The sequence below is a fragment of the Trachypithecus francoisi genome, unplaced genomic scaffold (genome assembly GCF_009764315.1).
Source record: "Trachypithecus francoisi isolate TF-2019V2 unplaced genomic scaffold, Tfra_2.0 Lachesis_group8, whole genome shotgun sequence".
Taxonomy (NCBI): domain Eukaryota; kingdom Metazoa; phylum Chordata; class Mammalia; order Primates; family Cercopithecidae; genus Trachypithecus; species Trachypithecus francoisi.
In genome coordinates this window covers 47,456,408-47,475,011 of record NW_022681473.1, presented here as the reverse complement: position 1 = coordinate 47,475,011, position 18,604 = coordinate 47,456,408, and the positions used below count along the sequence as shown (strand labels likewise).

General features: G+C 42.1%; 1 protein-coding gene across 24 annotated transcripts in view; it reads left to right on the top strand.

The window, feature by feature from the left end:
- OTOG (otogelin) overlaps nt 1–18,604 on the top strand; it is a 102,534-nt gene that overhangs the window by 74,279 nt on the left and 9,651 nt on the right. For all 24 annotated transcript variants that reach the window (XR_004435619.1, XR_004435620.1, XM_033203828.1 and 21 more), the window contains 8 exons: nt 9,874–10,057; nt 12,418–12,638; nt 12,804–12,942; nt 14,401–14,595; nt 14,786–14,998; nt 15,584–15,688; nt 15,820–15,927; nt 16,347–16,448. Coding sequence is in view for 22 of the 24 variants with exons in the window: in XM_033203828.1 (XP_033059719.1) it covers nt 9,874–10,057; nt 12,418–12,638; nt 12,804–12,942; nt 14,401–14,595; nt 14,786–14,998; nt 15,584–15,688; nt 15,820–15,927; nt 16,347–16,448 (1,267 nt within the window). In the remaining 2 variants the exon portion in view is untranslated. The remainder of the gene's footprint in view (nt 1–9,873; nt 10,058–12,417; nt 12,639–12,803; nt 12,943–14,400; nt 14,596–14,785; nt 14,999–15,583; nt 15,689–15,819; nt 15,928–16,346; nt 16,449–18,604) is intronic.

The window sequence follows — 18,604 nt, the reverse complement described above, 5'->3', positions numbered from 1 at the left end:
TAGTTGAGCCTTCAGTTTTTAAAGATCCAATCTGACAATCTCTGCCTTTTTATTGGGGATGTTTATACCATTTATGTTTAATTTGGTCCTCAACATGGTGATGTTTATATATTGTTGCTATTTGTTTTCTGTTTGTGACATCTGTTCTTTGTTCCCTCCTTCTTCCTTTTTTTGCCTTCTTTGGATTGTTTTTAATGACTCCATTTCATCTCCAGTGTTGGATTATTGTCTGTACTTTTTTTCTCCTTCAATGGTTGCTTTAGATATTATAGTATGTAATTTTACTTTGTCACAGACTAGCTACAAATAATATTATATTGCATCACATACACCATAAGAACTTTATAACAGTATATTGCTAATTCCTTTCATCAAGACTTTGTGTTATTGTCATAAAATTTACTTCTATATTTGTTATAAACTACACAGTAAATTGTTATTGTTTTTCCTTAAGCATTTAATTTATCTTCTAAAGAGATTTTTAAAACAAGGAAAGTTTATATTTACCCATGTATTTACCATTTTGTGCTTTTTATTCCTTTGTGTAAATCTAGATTTGCATCTGGGATCATTTTTCTTCTGCTTGAAAGACTTCCTTTAACACTCATGTAGTACAGATCTACTGGTGATAAATTCTTTCAGCTTTTGTGTGTCGGAAGAAGTCTTGGTCTTTCCTTCATTTTTAAGAAATACTTTCACTGGGTATAGAATTATAGGCTGATATTTTTTTCTTTCAGTACTTTACAAGACTTTGCTCCTGTTGTTTTTTTATTGAGGAGAAATTGACATAACATAAAATTAAGCATTTTAAAGTGAACAATTCATTGGCATTTAGTACATTCACAATATTGTGCAATCATCGCCTCTGTATAGCTCCAAAACATTTTCATCACCCCAAAAGGCAACCCCATACCCATTAAGCAGTTTCTTCCTATTTACCTCTCCTCACAATCCATGAACTGCCAATCTGCCTTTTATCTCTGGATCTGCATATTCTGAATATTTCATATAAGTGGAGTCAAACAATATCTGTCCTTTTGTGTCTGGCTTCTTTCACTGAACTCCATGTTTTGGGGGTTCATCCACATTGAAGCATATATCAATGCTTCGTTCATTTGTATGGTTGGAATAATATTCCATTGTAGGTATATACCACAGTTTGTTTATCCATTCATTTATTATGGACATTTAAGCTGTTTTCATATTTTTGGTTATTCTGAATAGCACTGTTATGAAGTTCCACTATCTTTTATCTTGCTTATTTCTGATAAGATATCTGCTGTCATTCTTTGTTCCTTCATACATAATGTTATTTTTTTCTACCCCTTTTTGCTGCTTTTATGATTTTCCTTCTATCACTATTTCTAAGCAATTTGATTATGATAGGCCTGGTAATTCAGTTTTCTTTGGGGACTTCAATTACATTTGCATTAGGATACTTGAAGTTTACTCACAGATCACTTATGCTCTCTGTTCATCATTTTATTGGGTCTTTTATAGTCTGTGCTTCATTTCAGATAGTATTATTTCTCTATCTTTAAGTTCATTAATCTTTTCATTTATAGTGTCTAAGCATATTAATTCCATTCAGTGGTTTTCATCTCAGACATGATATTTTTCATCTGCACAAGTTTGGTTTGGGTCTTTTTATATCATGAACATCTCACTTTCTTCTGTTTTCCTCTAGTTTCTTGAGCATGTATAGTTAAAACAATTTTTAAAATAATTGTTTGTATTTCCTTGTCTACCATGTGTGTCATTGATGTTTTCTTTCATTATAGATTGTATTTTCCTGCTTCTTTGCATGCCTGACAATTTTTTTAAATTGAATTCCAGACATTGTGAATTTTGCCTTGTTGGATGCTGGATATTCTTTCATTTTATTTTTGAAAATATTCTTGAGCTTTGTAGTAGTTATGCTACTTGGAAACAGTTTGATCTTTCTGAGGCTTGCTTTTAAGCTTTGTTAGGTAAAGCCAAAGTAGCCTTTATTCTGAGTGTGATTTTATTCTTTATCCTACATACCAATTTCCTGCTACTAAAGCAACACCCTTCTGTATAACCTACCTTATACTCTACATATTAGGAGGTTTTTCTATCCTAGCTGGTGGTAGCCCCAACTATTCTCAGCCCTGTGTTAGCTCAGTGGATTTTTCTGTCTGTTCCTTTCAGGTGGTTCTTTCTCTAGCCTCAGGTAGTTTTCTCACCTGTATACGCTGATCAATATTCAGCTGAAATTCAGGACAGGGTCAGGACAGGGTTGGAGGGGGATTCTGCAAAGCTTCAGAGCTCTCTCTCTCTCTTTCTGTCTCTCTGTCTGCCATGCAAACTCTAGCTACCTTGGCCTTTATGAACGTCCATCTCTTGTCTTCTAAACTCTAGGAAACCACCAGGCTCTGCCTGGGTTCCTGCTCCCTGCACTGCAGCCTCTAAACTCTCTAAGTAATAACCTTTGGCAATAATAAGGCTTGCCTCACTTATTTATGTTTTCAGGGATCACTCTCCTGCATTGCCACCTGTTCACATTGGAAAACTGTTGTTTTGTATATTTAGTCAATTTGTTTGATCATTTAAGGCAAGAGAGTAAATCTAGTTCCTATTACTCCATCTTCGTCAGAAATGGAAGCCTAAGTCCTTAGTTTTTAACCTTTTATTCTTTGTCCTTGCTTGGACTTCAAGTCCTGTGAATGCAGGTGAGGCTCCTCTCTGGGCTTCAGATACGTATGTTTACTCCCAGAACTCAGAGAGTGCTCATGGATCATGAAGCCTAATCCCCGTCTCTACGAATAGGAAGGCTCAGGCTAGGAGAGCCAGGGGCTTTCCCAGGGTCACAAAGTTTTCTTTGTGACTCCTGGGCTGAGGCTCCCTCTACATAATAGTTTATGTGCTGCATAATTTTGTTGCATAAAACAGTCTAATCCTTTTTAATTTTTAATTTCTATGGGTAGATGGTAGGTATATGTATTTATGGGGTACGTAAGAGATTTTGACACAGGCATTCAATGTGTAATAATCACATCATGTAAAATGGGATACCCATCCCCTCAAGCATTTATCCTTTGTGTTATAAACAATCTAATTATATAATCTTTTAGTTATTTTTAAATATATAATTACATTATTATTGACTGTAGTCATCCTGTTGTGCTGTCAAACACTAAGTCTTACTCATTCTTTGTAATTTTTCTTTTTACTCATTAATCATTCCCATCTCTCCCTCAATTCCTCCACTACCCATCCCCTATGTCCATGAGTTCAATTGTCTTGGTTTTTAGATCCCACACATAAATGAGAACATGTTAGGTTTGTCCTTCTGTGCCTGCTTATTTCATTCAACATAATGACCTCCATTTTCATCCATGTTGTTGTAAATGGCAGAATCTCATATTATTATCGCTGAAGAGTACTCCATTGTGTGTAAGTACCACATTTTCTTTATTCATTCATCTGCTGATGGACACCTAGGTTGCTTCCAAATCTTAACTATCATGAACAGTGCTGCGACAAACCTGGGAGTGCAGATATCACTTCAATATATGGATTTCCTTTCTTTTGGGTATATACCCAGATTGCTGGATCATATGGTAGCTCTATTTTTAGTTTTTTGAGGAACCTCCAAACTGTTCTCCATAGTGGTTGTACTAATTTACATTCCCACCAAAAGTGTGAGGGTTCCCTTTTCTCCACATCCTCACCAACATTTGTTATTTCCTGTCTCTTGGATAAAAGCCATTTTAACTGGAGTGAGATGATTTCTCATTATAGTTTTGATTTGCATTTCTCTGATGATCCATGATGTTAAGAACATTTTCATATGCCTGTTTGCCATTTGGATGTCTTATTTTTTATTTTATTTTCTAACTTTTAAGTTCAGGGGTACATGTGCAGATTTCTTATATAGATAAACTCATATCGCAGGGGTTTGTTGTACAGATTATTTTGTCATCCAGGTATTAAGCCTAGTACTCATTAGTTATTTTTTTGTGCACTCCTTCCTCCCGCCCGCCACCCTCCAGTAGGCCCCAGTATCTGTTCCCCTCTATGTGTCCATGTGTTCTCATCATTTAGTTCCCACTTATCAGTGAGAACATGTGGCATTTGGTTTTCTGTTTCTGCGTTAGTTTGCTAAGGATAATGGCCTCCAACTCCATCCATGTTCCTGCAGAGGACATGATCTCATTCTTTTTTATGGCTGCATAGTATTCCATGGTGTGTATATACTACATTTTCTTTATCCAGTCTACCATTGATGGACATTTAGGTTGATTCCCTGTCTTTGCTATTGTGAATAGTGCTACAATGAACATATGTGTGTAGGTGTGTTTATGATAGAGTGATATATATTCCTCTGGGTATATATCCAGTAATGGGATTGCTGGATCAACTGGTAGTTGCGTTTAAGGTCTTTGAGGAATCACCACACATTTTCCACAATGGTTGAACTAATTTGCACTCTCACCAACAATGTATACATGTTCCTTTTTCTCTATAACCTTGCTAGAACCTGTTATTTTTTGGCTTTTTAATCACAGTCATTCTGACTGGTGTGAGATGGTATCTTATTGCTGTTTTGATTTGCATTTTTCTAACGATCAGTGATGTTGAGCTTTTTTCATATGCTTATTGGCTAAATGTAAGTCTTCTTTTGAGAAGTGTCTGTTCATGTCCTTTGACCAGTTTTTAGTGGGGTAGTTTGTTTGTTGTTGTTTTCTTGTAAATTTGTTTAAGTTCCTTATAGATACTGGATATAAGACCTTTGTCAGATGTATAGCTTGCAAAAATTTTTCCCATTCTGTAGGTTGTCTGTTTACTCTGTTGATAGTTTCTTTTGCTGTGCAGAAGCTCTTTAGTTTAATTAGATCCCATTTGTCAATTTTTGCTTTTGTTGCAATTTCTTTTGGCATCGTTGCCATGAAATCTTTGCCGTTTCTGTGTCCAGAATGGTATTGCCTAAGTTATCTTCCATGGTTTTTAGTTTTAGCTTTTACATTTAAGTCTTTAATCTATCTTAAGTTAATTTTTGTATATGGTGTAAGGAAGAGGTCTCATTTCAATCTTCTGCATGTGGCTAGCCATTTATCCCAGTACCATTTATTGAATAGAGAGTATTTTCCCTATTGCTTGTTTTTGGTGGCTTTGTAGAAGATCAGACAGTTGTAGGTATGTGGCCTTATTTCTGGGCTCTGTATTCTGTTCCATTGGTCTGTGTACCTGTTTTTGTACCAGTGCTATGCTGTTTTAGTTACTGTAGCCATGAAGTATAGTTTGAAGTGAGTAGTATGATGCCTCTGGCTTTGTTCTTTTTGCTTAGCATTGCCTTGGCTATTCGGGCTCATTTTTGGTTGCGTATGAATTTTAGAATAGTTTTTTTTCTAGTTCTGTGAAGAATGTCATCAGTAGTTTGATAGGAAGACCATTGAATGTAGAAATTGCTTTGGGCAGTATGGCCATTTTAACAATATTGATTCTCCCTATCAATGAGCATGGAATGTTTTTCTGTTTGTTTGTGTCACCTCTGATTTCTTTGAACAATGTTTTGTAGTTCTCCTTGTAAAGATCTTTCACCTCCCCGGTTAGCTGCATTCCTAGGTATTGTACTTTTTTTGTGGCAATTGTGAATGGGATTGCCTTCCTGATTTGGCTCTCAGCTTGGCTATTGTTGGTGTATAGGAATACTAGTGATTTCTGTACATTTATTTTGTATCTTGACAGTTTGCTAAGTTGTTCATCAGCTGAAGGAGCTTCTGGGCTAGAACTATGGGGTTTTCTAGATATAAGATCATGTTACCTGCAAACAGGTAGTTTGACTTCCTCTCTCCCTGTTTGGAGGTCCTTTATTTCTTTCTCTTGCCTGATTGCTCTGGCCAGGACTTCCAATACTGTGTTGAATAGGAGTGGTGAGAGCGGGCATCCTTGTCTTGTGCCAGTTTGCAGGGCGAATGCTTCCAGGTTTTGTCCATTCAGTGTGATGTTGGCTATGGGTTTGTCATAGATGGCTCTTATTATTTTGAGATATGTTCCTTTAATATGTAGTTTATTGAGAGTTTTAAATATGAAGGGGTGTTGAGTTTTACCAAAAGCCTTTTCTGCACCTATTGAGATAATCATTGGTTTTTGTCTTTAGTTCTGTTTATGTGGTGAATCACATTTATTGATTTGTATATGTTGAACTCCTCCTATTGCCTCCTAGAGATAAAGCCTACTTGATCGTAGTGGATAAGATTTTGATATGCTGCTGGATCCAGTTTGCCAATATTTTATTGAGGATTTTTTGCATCGATGTTCATCAATTATGTTTTCTTTTGAGAAATGTCTATTTCAAATTTTTTGCACATTTAAAAATCAGATTATTAGATTTTTTCCTATAGAGTTGTTTGAGCACCTTACATATTCTAATTATTAATCCCTCATCAGGTGGATAGTTTGCTAATATTTTCTCCCATTCTATGGGTTGTCTCTTATTTTGTTGATTGTTTTCTTTGCTGTGCAGAAGCTTTTTAACTTGATGTGATCCCATTTGTCCATTTTGCTTTGGTTGCCTGTGCTTGTGGGGTATTATTCAAGAAATTTTTGCCCAAACCAGTGTCCTGGAGAGTTTCCCCAGTGTTTTCTTATAGTGGTTTTATAGTTTGAGGTTTTAGATTTAAGTCTTTAATCCATTTTGATTTGATTTTTGTATATGGTGAGAGATAGGGGTCTAGTTTCGTTCTTCTGTGTACAGATATCCAGTTTCCCCAGCACCATTTATTGAAGAGACTGTCTTTTCCCCAATATATGTTCTTAGCACTTTTGTCAAAAATGAGTTCACTGAAGTTGTGTGAATTTGTTTCTGGGTACTGTATTCTGTTCCATTAGTCTATATGTCTGTTTCTTTGTTTGTTTGTTTTTGTTTTTCAGACAGAGTCTTACTCTGTCTCCCAGGCTGGAGATCTTGGCTCACTGCTACGTCTGTCTCCCAGGTTCAGGTGATTCTCCTGCCTCAGCCTGCCAAGTAGCTGGGGTTACAGGTGTGCACCATCACACCTGGCTAAGTTTTGTATTTTTAGAAGAGACAGGGTTTTACCATGTTGGTCAGGCTGGTCTCAAACTCCTGACCTCAGGTGATCTGCCCACCTTGGCCTCCTAAAATGCTGGGATTACAGGCATGAGCCACTGCACCCAACCTATATGCCTATTTTTATGCCACTACCATACTGCTTTGGTCACTATAGCTCTGTAGTATAATTTGAAGTCAGGTAATGTGATTCTTCTAGTTTTGTTCTTTTTGCTCAGAATAGCTTTTGCTATTCTGGGTCTTTTATGGTTCCATGTATATTTTAGGGTTTTTTTTTCTATTTCTGTGAAGAATGTCATTAATATTTCCATAGGGATTGCATTGAATCTGTAGGTTGCTTTGGGTAATATGGACATTTTAACAACATTGATTCTTCTAATCCATGAGCATGGACTATCTTTCCATTTGTGTCTTATTCAATTTCTTTCAGCAGTGTTTTATCATCTTCATTGTAAAGCTCTTTCACTTCTTCAGTTAAGTTAATTCTTAGATAATTTAATTTTTCTTGTGGCTATTGTAAATGGGATTACTTTTTTGATTTATTTTTCAGATTGTTCACTGTTGGCATACAGAAATGTTACTGATTTTTGTATGTTGATTTTGTAATCTGAAACTTTACTGAATTTTAAAATCAGTTGTAATAGTTTTTTGGTGGAATCTTTAGCTTTTTTCCAAATATAAGATTATGTCATCTGCAAACAGGATAATTAGACTTCTTCCATTCAAATTTTGATGTCGTTTATTTCTTTCTCTTGTCTGATTGCTCTAGGTAGGACTTCTAATACTATGTTGAATAACAGTGGTGAAAGTGGGCATCTTTGTCGTGTTCCAGATCTTAGAGGAAAGGCTTTTCATTATCCTCTATTCAATATGATACTAGCTGTGGTTCTGTCATATATGGTTTTTATTATGTTGAGGTATGTTCCTTTTATGCTCAGTTTTTCTTTAGGATTTTTATTATGAAGGGATGTTGAATTTTATTGAATGCATTTTCAGTATCATTTGAAATGATCATATGGTTTTTTTGTCCTTTATTCTGCTGATATGATGTATCACTTTGATTGATTTGCATATGTTGAATCCCACTTGGTCGCAGCTAATGATCTTTTTAATAAATTGTTGAATTCATCTTGCTAGTATTTTTTGAGGATTTTTGCATCAATATTTATCAGAAATAATGACTTGTAGTCTTTTTTTTGATATGTGCTGGTCTGGTTTTTGTATCAGGGTAACACTGGCCTCATAAAATGAGTTTGGGAGTATTCCCTCCTCCTCTATTTTTCAGAATAGTGTGAGTAGGATTGGTATTAGCTCTTCTTCAAATATTTGGTAGAAGTCAGCAGTGAAGCCATCAGATCCCAGACTTTTTTTTACTGGGAGACTTTTTATTACAGCTTCTATCTTGTTACTTGTTATTTGCATTTTCAGATTTTGTATTTCTTTGTGGTTCAATCTTGGTAGGTTGTATGTGTCTAGAAATTTATCCATTTCCTCTAGATTTTCTTTTCTACTGGCATATAGCTGCTCATAGTAGTTGCTAATGATCCTTTGAATTTCTGTAGTATCAGTTGTGATGCCTCCTTTTTCATCTCTGATTTTATTAGAGTCTTCTTTCTTTTTTCTTAGGCTAAAGGTTTGTCAATTTTGTTTATCTTTTCAAACAAACTTTTGGTTTCATTGATCTTTTGTATTTTTTTCATTTCAAATTTATTTCTGTTCTGATCTTTATTATTTCTTTTCTTCTACTAATTTTGGATTTGGTTTGCTTTTGCTTTTTTAGTTCTTTAAGATATATTGTTACATTATTTATTTGAAGTTTTTCTTCTTTTTTGATATAGGCACTAATAGCTATAAAGTTCTCTCTTAGTACTGCTTTTGTTGCATCCTGTAGGTTTTGGTATGTTGTGTTTCCGTTGTCATTTGTTTCAAGAAATGTTTCAGTTTTTTTCATAATTTATTTATTGACCCACTTGACATTCAGGAGCATATAAAACAGTCTATTCTTGAAGGGAGGAGATTAATTCATTATAAATACTTTAAAATCTTAATCTTCTTATATCCCTTTTTTTTTTCAGTGTAAAACTATTATAATAACTTATGGTACATCCAAATTTAATCTTCTTAATATATAGAAGAGGTTGTAGCCTTGAATTTAAAGTGTTTGTGAGAATTAGAGTGTGTTGCATGTTTAACAAATATTGAGTGAGCCCCAATTTACTCCAGGCCCAAAGGCAGGTGTTGGGGATTCAAAGGTGAATCAGACATAGTATCTACCCTTAAGAAACTCAGTTCACTGGAGATCTTGATGTGGAAACAGATAGATTTCTGTCTTAATGGTCAGCACAGAGATGAGGAAAGCCCAGAGTAGGGATAAGTAACCCCAAGGCTGGGAATTTAGGGAGAATCTCCCAGAAGAAATGATCTGAACAGGATCAGGAAAGACTTCCAGAAGAAATGATCTGAACAGAATCAGGAAAGAAGAGAGTGATTGGAAGGGCTCAGGATTTGTGTTTATTTGGGCATTAAGATGCAGCTTGCCTCCTGTTGTTGCATTTCTTGTTTCATTGTATTTTTCCAATGAAAATATTTTTAGTATCCTCCCATGCCACTTTGGACTGTGATTTGGCTGCTTGTGCCTGAAACAGAGCCTGGCACATAGCAATGCCTAATAAATTTTTGTCAGATGATGGGTGGATGGGTGGATGAACAGATGGATGGGTGGATGAACAGATGGATGGATGGATGGATGGATGGATGGATGGATGGATAGATGGATGGATAGATGGACAAGCTATGCTCACACTGAATTCCCTCCCAAGGTGACTGTGGACTCGCAGCCTGTGTGGCCACCTGTCAGCAGATATGGGTTCAGAATTGAGGACACAGGCCACATGTACATGATCCTGACTCCCTCACACATCCAGATCCAATGGCTCCACAGCTCAGGACTCATGATCATGGAGGCCAGCAAAGTCAGCAAGGCCCAAGGCCATGGCCTGTGCGGTGAGATGGGACCCAGCTTGGGGGAAGGGGATGCTTCCCACTTCCGCCTCTGCCCCCAGACATAATTACTCCTGGAGCAGGAAAGACTGGAACAGAATACCAGGCCAGAGGTGGGAGCAGCAGAGCTTCCAGGGCAAGGAGGCCTAATGTCTTGTGTTCTGGGGCCAAAGCTGCCAATAGGGAGATATAAGAGGGCTCTGGACTCAGCAAGTTGTCACTTCGGCCGGGATTGTCTGTCAGCTTCCCTCACAGCCTTCTAATGTCGGATAATCCTTTCCATCTGCATGAGCCTGGGCATTTCACAAAGCACTTCCACACTCTAATCTTATTTATTCCTGGTCATCCACACAACAGCACTGAGAGATGGCCATTAGTATTCCCACTGAACTAAAGAAGAAAGGGGGCTCAGAGAGATTAAGGAGCTTACCTAAGGGCACACAGCAAAGCTGCCACAATACACAGAACTAATGCTCTTCAGACCATAGCATAATTGCAGAGCATGCCCTAAGGGATTGAAGTGTTCTCATAAGGAAAAGAGGGATCGGACAAGCCTGGATGTGGGCTGCTGTTCGTCGCAGGGGCATAAGCACATGGACACTCATGGAGCACTCCATGACAGACCACCATGATTGTGATGATGGGTGAGATAAAAAACACTTATAACACACACACACACGTACACCCTCCATCCTCCACCTGCACCCCTGGTGATCATTCACACATTCACATTCATGCCTCTCTGCGTCCAAATGCCCTCCACACATGCACTAACACATGCAGTTCAGCTCTATGCTCATTCTTTGTGCAACACGTATTTGCTATGTACTAGTCACTGGGGAGAAAACAGTGAACGAAACAGACAAAATCCCTGTTTTATGATGCTTCTGTTCTTAACACAAACACTTCTTACAGACATGCCACCATCACTACCACCACCACCACCATCACCATCACTACCACCATCTTTTTCTCATCATTTCTTCCTTCTCCTCTGTTCATTCCCAGCAAAGAGCACTGTGGTCAGCAGTAGCCTGGTGAGCCGACTCCTCCCTAGGATACCTGTGTGTCATCCCTCACTGACTTAAAGCCAAGACCCAAAGTGTGACCATGGGAATCATTAATAATATATTAATAAGAGTTTGCCTTTAATCATGCTTTATATTCACAGAATGGTGGTTAGAGGTGTTAGAACAGAAGTTGGATCATTTATATCTCCATTTAATTTGAATGAACATTTGATAGCTGGGCACCCTGCTAGACAAACTTGGCGGTTGCTGAGACAAATGAGAATCTAAAAGAAAATGAGTCTTTGCACTCAGAGAGCTACAATCTTTTATGAAAGGCTGACCTGCAAGCCAATGACTGTTACACAGATTTTGGAATGTCATGGATGGTGCATCTGAGGCATCCTTGAAGGAAGGACATCTGAGAAAGTATTTCAGACAGAGAGAACAGCTTGAGCAAAGTTGTGGGCAGGAAAGTGTGTGTCTGGAGCATATAGATGGTAGGTGGGAGTGAAACCGAAGTTTAGGTCACATTAAAAGCTAGGACAGATAAACTTCACCCTTGTCCATATCTCAGTGCCTTAACACAACAGAAGCTTATTTCCTGCATACATAAGTTCCCAATCAGAGACCCAGATTCCTTCCATCTTCTGGTTCTACCATGTCAACATGAGTTTCCAAGTTCACAGGAGAGGAGACAGGTGGGAAGGTTTTATGGACTAGGCCTGGAGGTGGTACTCGTCACCTTCACTCACATGCCGTTGGCTGGGACTCACCCAGCTGCAAGGGCGTCTGGGAAAAATACACTGACTGCCCAGGAAAAGGAGGGAACGGTTGTTATAATTAGCTGGCAATCACTGGCAAAGCAGATTTTTTGGGGTGTAGCTTTTTATTTTGCTGTAATATGGCAAAACTTATAAAAATTTAGAATCTGCAAAGATAGTGTAAGGTAGTGTACACCTTTTACCCGCATTTACCAGTGGTTCACATTTTGCCCCATTTGCTTCTCTCCTTCTCTCTCTCTCTCTCTCTCTCTCTGTGTATGTATGTGTGTGTATACATTTTTATAAGCACATGCAATCCATATATATATACATATTTTTCAGAACCATTAGAAAATAACTTCAAGACATTGTATCCTTTTACCCCTAAATACATGTGTATTTCCTAAGTACAAAGACGTTTTCTTTTGTAGCAGGTTTCCTAGCTTCCTTTCACATAATTTCCCTCACCTATAAAATGGGGATAATGGTATTCTTGACCTCAAAGAACTGTGAGGAATACAAAAAGTGAGAGCTGACGACATGAGAGTGGTAGTGATGATCGTGGCTGGTGGGATTATTTGGCCTCTTTCAGGTATCTGTGATGGAGATGCAGCCAATGACCTCACGCTGAAGGATGGCTCAGTGGTGGGTGGGGCTGAGGACCCTGCTCCCTTTCTGGACAGCTGGCAGGTGCCCAGCTCCCTGAGTGCAGTGGGCCAGACCCGCTTCCGCCCAGACAGCTGTGCCACAACTGACTGCTCGCCCTGCCTTCGCATGGTGTCCAACCGCACCTTCAGTGCCTGCCACCGCTTTGTATGTGCCAGCTGGGTCCAGCAGTGGGGACACCTCCTGGGCTGTCTGGGGATGGCAACACCTACCTGCAGAGGCTCATTGTTCCTTCTGGGCAAGGAGGGGAGGAGCTGGGCACTGGGATGTGTGGCATCTGAATAAGCAGCCCTGCCTAATGCATATGCCCAGGTGCCTCCGGAGTCATTCTGTGAGCTGTGGATCCGGGACACCAAGTATGTGCAGCAGCCCTGTGTGGCCCTGACTGTGTACGTGGCCATGTGCCACAAATTTCACGTGTGCATCGAGTGGCGGCGCTCTGACTACTGCCGTGAGTTTGCAGGGCAGGGGAACCCTCCATTGTGACTGTTGCTCCCATCCCCTGTTAAAGTGAGAAAAGGCTCCCAGACCCAAGTTCATGTATGTTTTCCAGCTTTAATCATTCATGGATGTATGTACATTAGTAAATTTATAAATTTTTATATGCTTAATTACATTTAATTTTTATATTCTATAAAAATACATTTCATATTAATGAACACATATTTATTATGAGTCCTATGAATATATTAACACATAGTAATTGTGTTGTTATTTTAGTATTTGCTTTCTTTGAGTCTCTTCTCTGTAAGTGGAGACTGTAACCATCGCCCCCGTCCAGGGTGGTTTTGAGGGTGTGGGGGCATGTGTGCCGAGTGCTCACATAGGCCTGCCCCACGGACACCGTCCTGCACATCTTAGTTCCCTCTGCTTCCTTTTTGCTCACCTTTCTCTTCTTCCAGTCTTTCCCCTCCTTCCTGCAGGAAGGAAATGAGATCTGCCGCCTCCTCCCCCAATTAGGTTTGACTGGTGGGGTCCACAGGGGTGGCCTGGGCTAGAGTAGCTTGATTTATAAATGTAAACACATCCAGAAAGGCTGGGATTGGCTCACAGGAAGGTCACACCCACAATATGACGGGTAAAAGAGGAAAAGACAAAAGTCCTCTTGGGTTGTGTTCTTCAAAGTGTGGATCCCAACTCAGCGGGTATGAAATCAATTTAGAGGGTCAGCACCAGCATTTAAAAAATACGATAGAATAGAATAGAAAATACCAGTGTGTATTGTGCATAGAAAGTTTAGTATTATTTTGTAAAAGAGATTTTTTATTTTATATAGAAGCGATTTTCAATCCTAAATACCCTTTGAAATCACTCAGGGAACTTGAAAATGCATGGGCCTCACAATCAGAGATTCAATTGGCCTGGGGTGGGGTCCCCACAATGATACCTCAAAAACTCCCTAGGGATTCTTTCGTAGTCGAGTTTGAGGACCACTGTTCTACATGCTTGTGTGTATTGGGCCACAATGTAAAATCTACTTTTTACAATCAAGAAAGTTTGAAAACACTGATCTAGAGCCAGAGATTGGCAAACCTTTTCTGTAAAGAGCCAGAAAGTAAGTATTTGATGCCTTGTGTGCCATATGGTCTCAGTCATAAGTCCTCAACTCTACCTTTTTAGTACAAAAACAGCCTTAGACAGAATATAAATGAACAGGCATGGCTGTGTTCCCATAAAACTTTATTTGTGAAAACAGACGGTGGGCTGGATTTGGGCTGTGGGCTGTACTTTGCTGAGTCCTGATCTAAGGAAAGAGGTGATGACACCAAGCCCTTTGACTTATGCACTCTCTGCTGAGGTGCTGATGACACTCTGAGCCTCCTCTTCATCCCCTCCTGTTCTTTCGACCCTCAATGGGGAGCCCTGCCTGGGGTCTGAGATAGGCCTGGTGCCCACTGTGCCCCTGCAGCCTTCCTGTGCTCCAGCGACTCCACATACCAGGCATGTGTGACAGCCTGTGAGCCACCCAAGACATGCCAGGATGGGATACTAGGGCCTCTGGACCCAGAACACTGCCAGGTGCTGGGCGAGGGCTGCGTCTGCTCCGAGGGCACCATCTTGCACCGGCACCACTCTGCACTCTGCATCCCAGAGGCCAAGTGCGGTAGGTTCCGCCCCTCCCTGAGCAGGGGCCTCCAAAGTCAGCCTTGGTCTCACCTCTTGTTGCCGATAGCTGAGGCCCATCTGCATCCTTTCAGGTCTGCTTAGCGGTGGTCAGTATCCCAGGGAGAGTCTAGCCTGGGAAGGTCTGGGCTCACCTTCCTCACCTGGCACCCTTCCATTCCCCTCTGCAGCCTGCACTGACAGCATGGGGGTGCCGAGGGCCCTGGGGGAGACCTGGAACAGCTCCCTCAGCGGCTGCTGCCAGCACCAGTGCCAAGCCCCAGACACCATCGTCCCGGTGGATCTGGGCTGCCCTGATCCCCGCCCTGAGAGCTGCCCACGATTCGGGGAGGTGGCCTTGCTCCTACCTACCAAGGACCCCTGCTGCCTGAGGACTGTCTGTGGTGAGTGTCCACCTTTATTTCCTTGGACCTCAACTGTAAAACAGTTAAAACAACTGTAAAACAGCTATCCATCAGCCCTGCACACCAACCCTGATGGGTAGGACAAGGCCTAGGAAAAGTAAAATGTCTTGTAGGGGGTGAGCTGGGGGGAGGGGAGAACCCTGCCTGGGGGCAGGGGCAGAGGCGCAGGAGTCAGTGCAGGGAGTGCTGTGGAGCCAGGCAGCCTGGCCACTCTTCCTTCCCCACCTGTAGCCTTGTGGCCTTGGGCAAATCATTTCACATCCTCTGTGCCTTCGTTCATTCTCCCGGAACATAGCTGATGATCGGGCCCATCTTTGGGGTTGCTGTGAGATGGGGCACGTGTCAATGGATATTAGCTCTTGCTAATCTTCTGTCCCAGCCCTGAACCCTCGTGTGACCCTCAAAGGCCTCATCTAGGAGTGTGGGTCCTGAAGGCTGGGAGAAGCAGTGGGGGGAGGAGTGGGCCAGGCGTCCAGGGTTTGGGCAGCTGTCCAGTGCTCTCCACTGGAGAGCACTGGGGACATCCAGCCCCAAGGTGACAGGCCCTATGGTCCCCGGGGCCAGTGTGTAACCAGACCCTGTGTGAGGGCCTCGCCCCTACCTGCCACCCAGGCCACCGCCTCCTCACCCACTTCCAGGAGGACTCCTGCTGCCCCAGCTACAGCTGTGGTGAGAGGCCTGGGGCGGGGAGGGTGGGGGATGGACTGAGGGCAGTGTGGGGAGGACAGCTCTGGGAGCAGGGGCTCAGGTGTGGCCAGGCAGGTTCCTCTCCCAGCACCTAAATCTGGCCTTTTCCCCAGAGTGTGACCCGGATCTCTGTGAGGCAGAGCTTGTCCCCAGCTGCCGACAGGACCAGACCCTGATCGCCGGCCGCCTGGGGGACTCCTGCTGCACCTCCTACTTCTGCGGTGGGTCGCCGCCACCAGACGCCAGCGCACACAGCCGGATCACAGTTTGCTAGCCTCACCCCTGTGTCCTTGGGCAGCTGGCAGGAAAGGCTGGGGGTCTTCAGATGGGGTGGGAGAAGGAAGGACAAGCTCACTGTCCAGGAAACAGAGTGGGAGGAAGAGAACACTGACCCTGTGTTCCCCCTAGATTACTGAGCAAGAGGAAACTGGTGCTTGTTCCATGTAAACGTTTGGGTGGACATGAGGGAGAACTTCCAGATTCTGATTCCAGAATGGGTCACATGAGACCATGCGGTGCTGCCATTAGTTAGCTCCTACCACACCTGGGTTGTTGAGGAGCTCCCACCTGCAGCAACGTGCTGTGTGCCAAGCTCCTATGAGGGGACTGCTGTGACAGCATTGACCCTCTTCCCCCTCAGCCTGTGGCGACTGTCCAGACCCCATCCCCGAATGTCAAGAAGGGGAGGCACTCACCGTGCACAGGAACACCACGGAGCTCTGCTGCCCTCTGTACCAGTGTGGTGAGTCCTGGCTGGGCACGTGGCTGGCTGTGGCGGGAAGGACCCTTCACAGAGTCCCCACCCCGGGACTAATGGGGGTAGACAGGGAGCAACAGAGTGCTCCCAGGTGGTGAGCTCTGGAGGGCTGAGCAGCTGAAGCCAGGACGAGTGCAGGCCCACCTGAAGAAGCCGGGTCAGACTGTCAGGCTGGAGGGTGGGAGGTCCAGGTCTGTCCCCTCCATGGAGTCCCCCAAGGGCCAGACAGAGGCTTGGATTGAAGGCAAATACTTGGGTCCCTTCATCCCCCACAGCACTGATAAGAAGTCCTCATTCCCTGACTCACCCAAGGCCCCCCTTCAGGGTCCCTTTCGCCACCGTGTCACCATAGTGCCTGCTCCTGGAGGCTGTATCACAGAAGGTCCCGTGTTGCAAAGCCTCTGAAGCTCTTTTATTTTGTAATGATAAATAAAAGTATACTTTTCCCAATATTTTTATAGGGCCTGGTACCTGTATATATGATACTATACATACATGTAGAGATGTGTAGTATGTGCATATCATGTACTGTGTTCATAGTACCTTGATATAGAATGCACTGTATACACAGTACCTCAGTAGTAACTGTTAAGCATAGTGCAGCCAGCATTATGGACTGTAAGTAAACCTAATGGATGAAAATGAACAAAATGGTTCGATTTAAATTTTATTCAATTTACAAAAATTGCTTTGCACACTGATAATAGAAGAAGCATGAGGTTTTTTCTTACACAGAGTAGGAGAGGGGCCTCCACCAGGACACCCAAGGGCTGCCCTGATTGGTTCAATGTCAAGAGCCACCTCCGAAACAATGTAGGCTCCCATCCCATGAGAGTTGCCCAGATTACCTGGCCACACCTGACCAGGAGCTGGTTGGTCCACTTGCCCCGGTATTTGCCAGACTGATGTGAGGAGAGATTCACTATCCTTTCTCCTTCTCTTCACGTTTCTTCCCATGTTTCTCAGGAGGCAGTCTAGTCCTGTGGATGGAGTATGGGCATAGTCAGTTGGTTTCCGAACCTCAGTTAGGCTGTCTACCAGCTGTGCGGCCCAGGGCAAGTTCCTTACTCTCTGAGCCAAAGTTGCTCCTTTGTAAAATGGTGATGCTAGTATCTGCCTTGAGGGGCTGTTGTGGAAATTAGAGATAATTTATGTGAAGGACCTAATGGTCCTTGGTATGCAGTAAGTGCTCCAAAACAGAGGCTGTTGATATCACTTTCTCCCAGTCTTCATCATACTTTTACTGTTACAAAAGCACTGTATATGCCTTATAGAAAGTACAAATTCCAACTAAATGCAAGAAAATGAAAATACCACCTTCCTACCTGCTAGATAATTCCACTGCCAATGCTTTAGTGGATACATATCCTTCCAGATTCTCTCTATGGCTTTATGTAGATGTGGTTTACCAAAATCATCTCATCCTGGACATACTCTTTTTTTTAACTGGCTGTTTTCAGTGAACAATCTCTACCTTTCCACATTAATACGTTTTCAACTTGTCTCATGCCAGTCCATGTTTCTTCCTGTTTGTCCAATCCAGGATTCAGTCCCGGACAATGCATTATAATGACGTGCCTCACATCTCTCTTAACCTAGCACAGGTCCCTTTTCCTGTGTGACCTCCCACTGTAGAGTCCAGGCCATGACCCTGCAGAGTCCCCGCTTCTGGACTTCGCCAGTTGCTTTCTTTTGGAGCTGCTTTCCTTGTTCCCTGGGCCTCTGTGCTTCCTAAAACTGAAATTTCCATCTAAGGCTTGACAGGTTCAAGTTAAAAATTTGGGGCTAGACAGTGCGTGCATAAGCTTCATAGCACATCACATTGGGTGCCAAACACTATCTGGCTGAACCACTAGAATCGATGTTAATGTTGGCCCAGATTAGGGTGATACTGTAATCCTAAGATCTCTCTATCTTACATTTTTCCTCTTCCAACCAGAAAATAACCTATTACTTTGACACCATAAAAATGCCCTTCCTCATAATTTTTTGGAACACCATTTGATACTCCTTGATTGTGACAATAACTTTATTAGTAAATCAAGTAGCTCTTAGAGTTTTCAGATCCTCACCTTCCGTGCTGACCTCTGCCCCTCCCCTATCCACCAAAGTGTTGCACCCAAGGAGTTCCCTCACCCCTT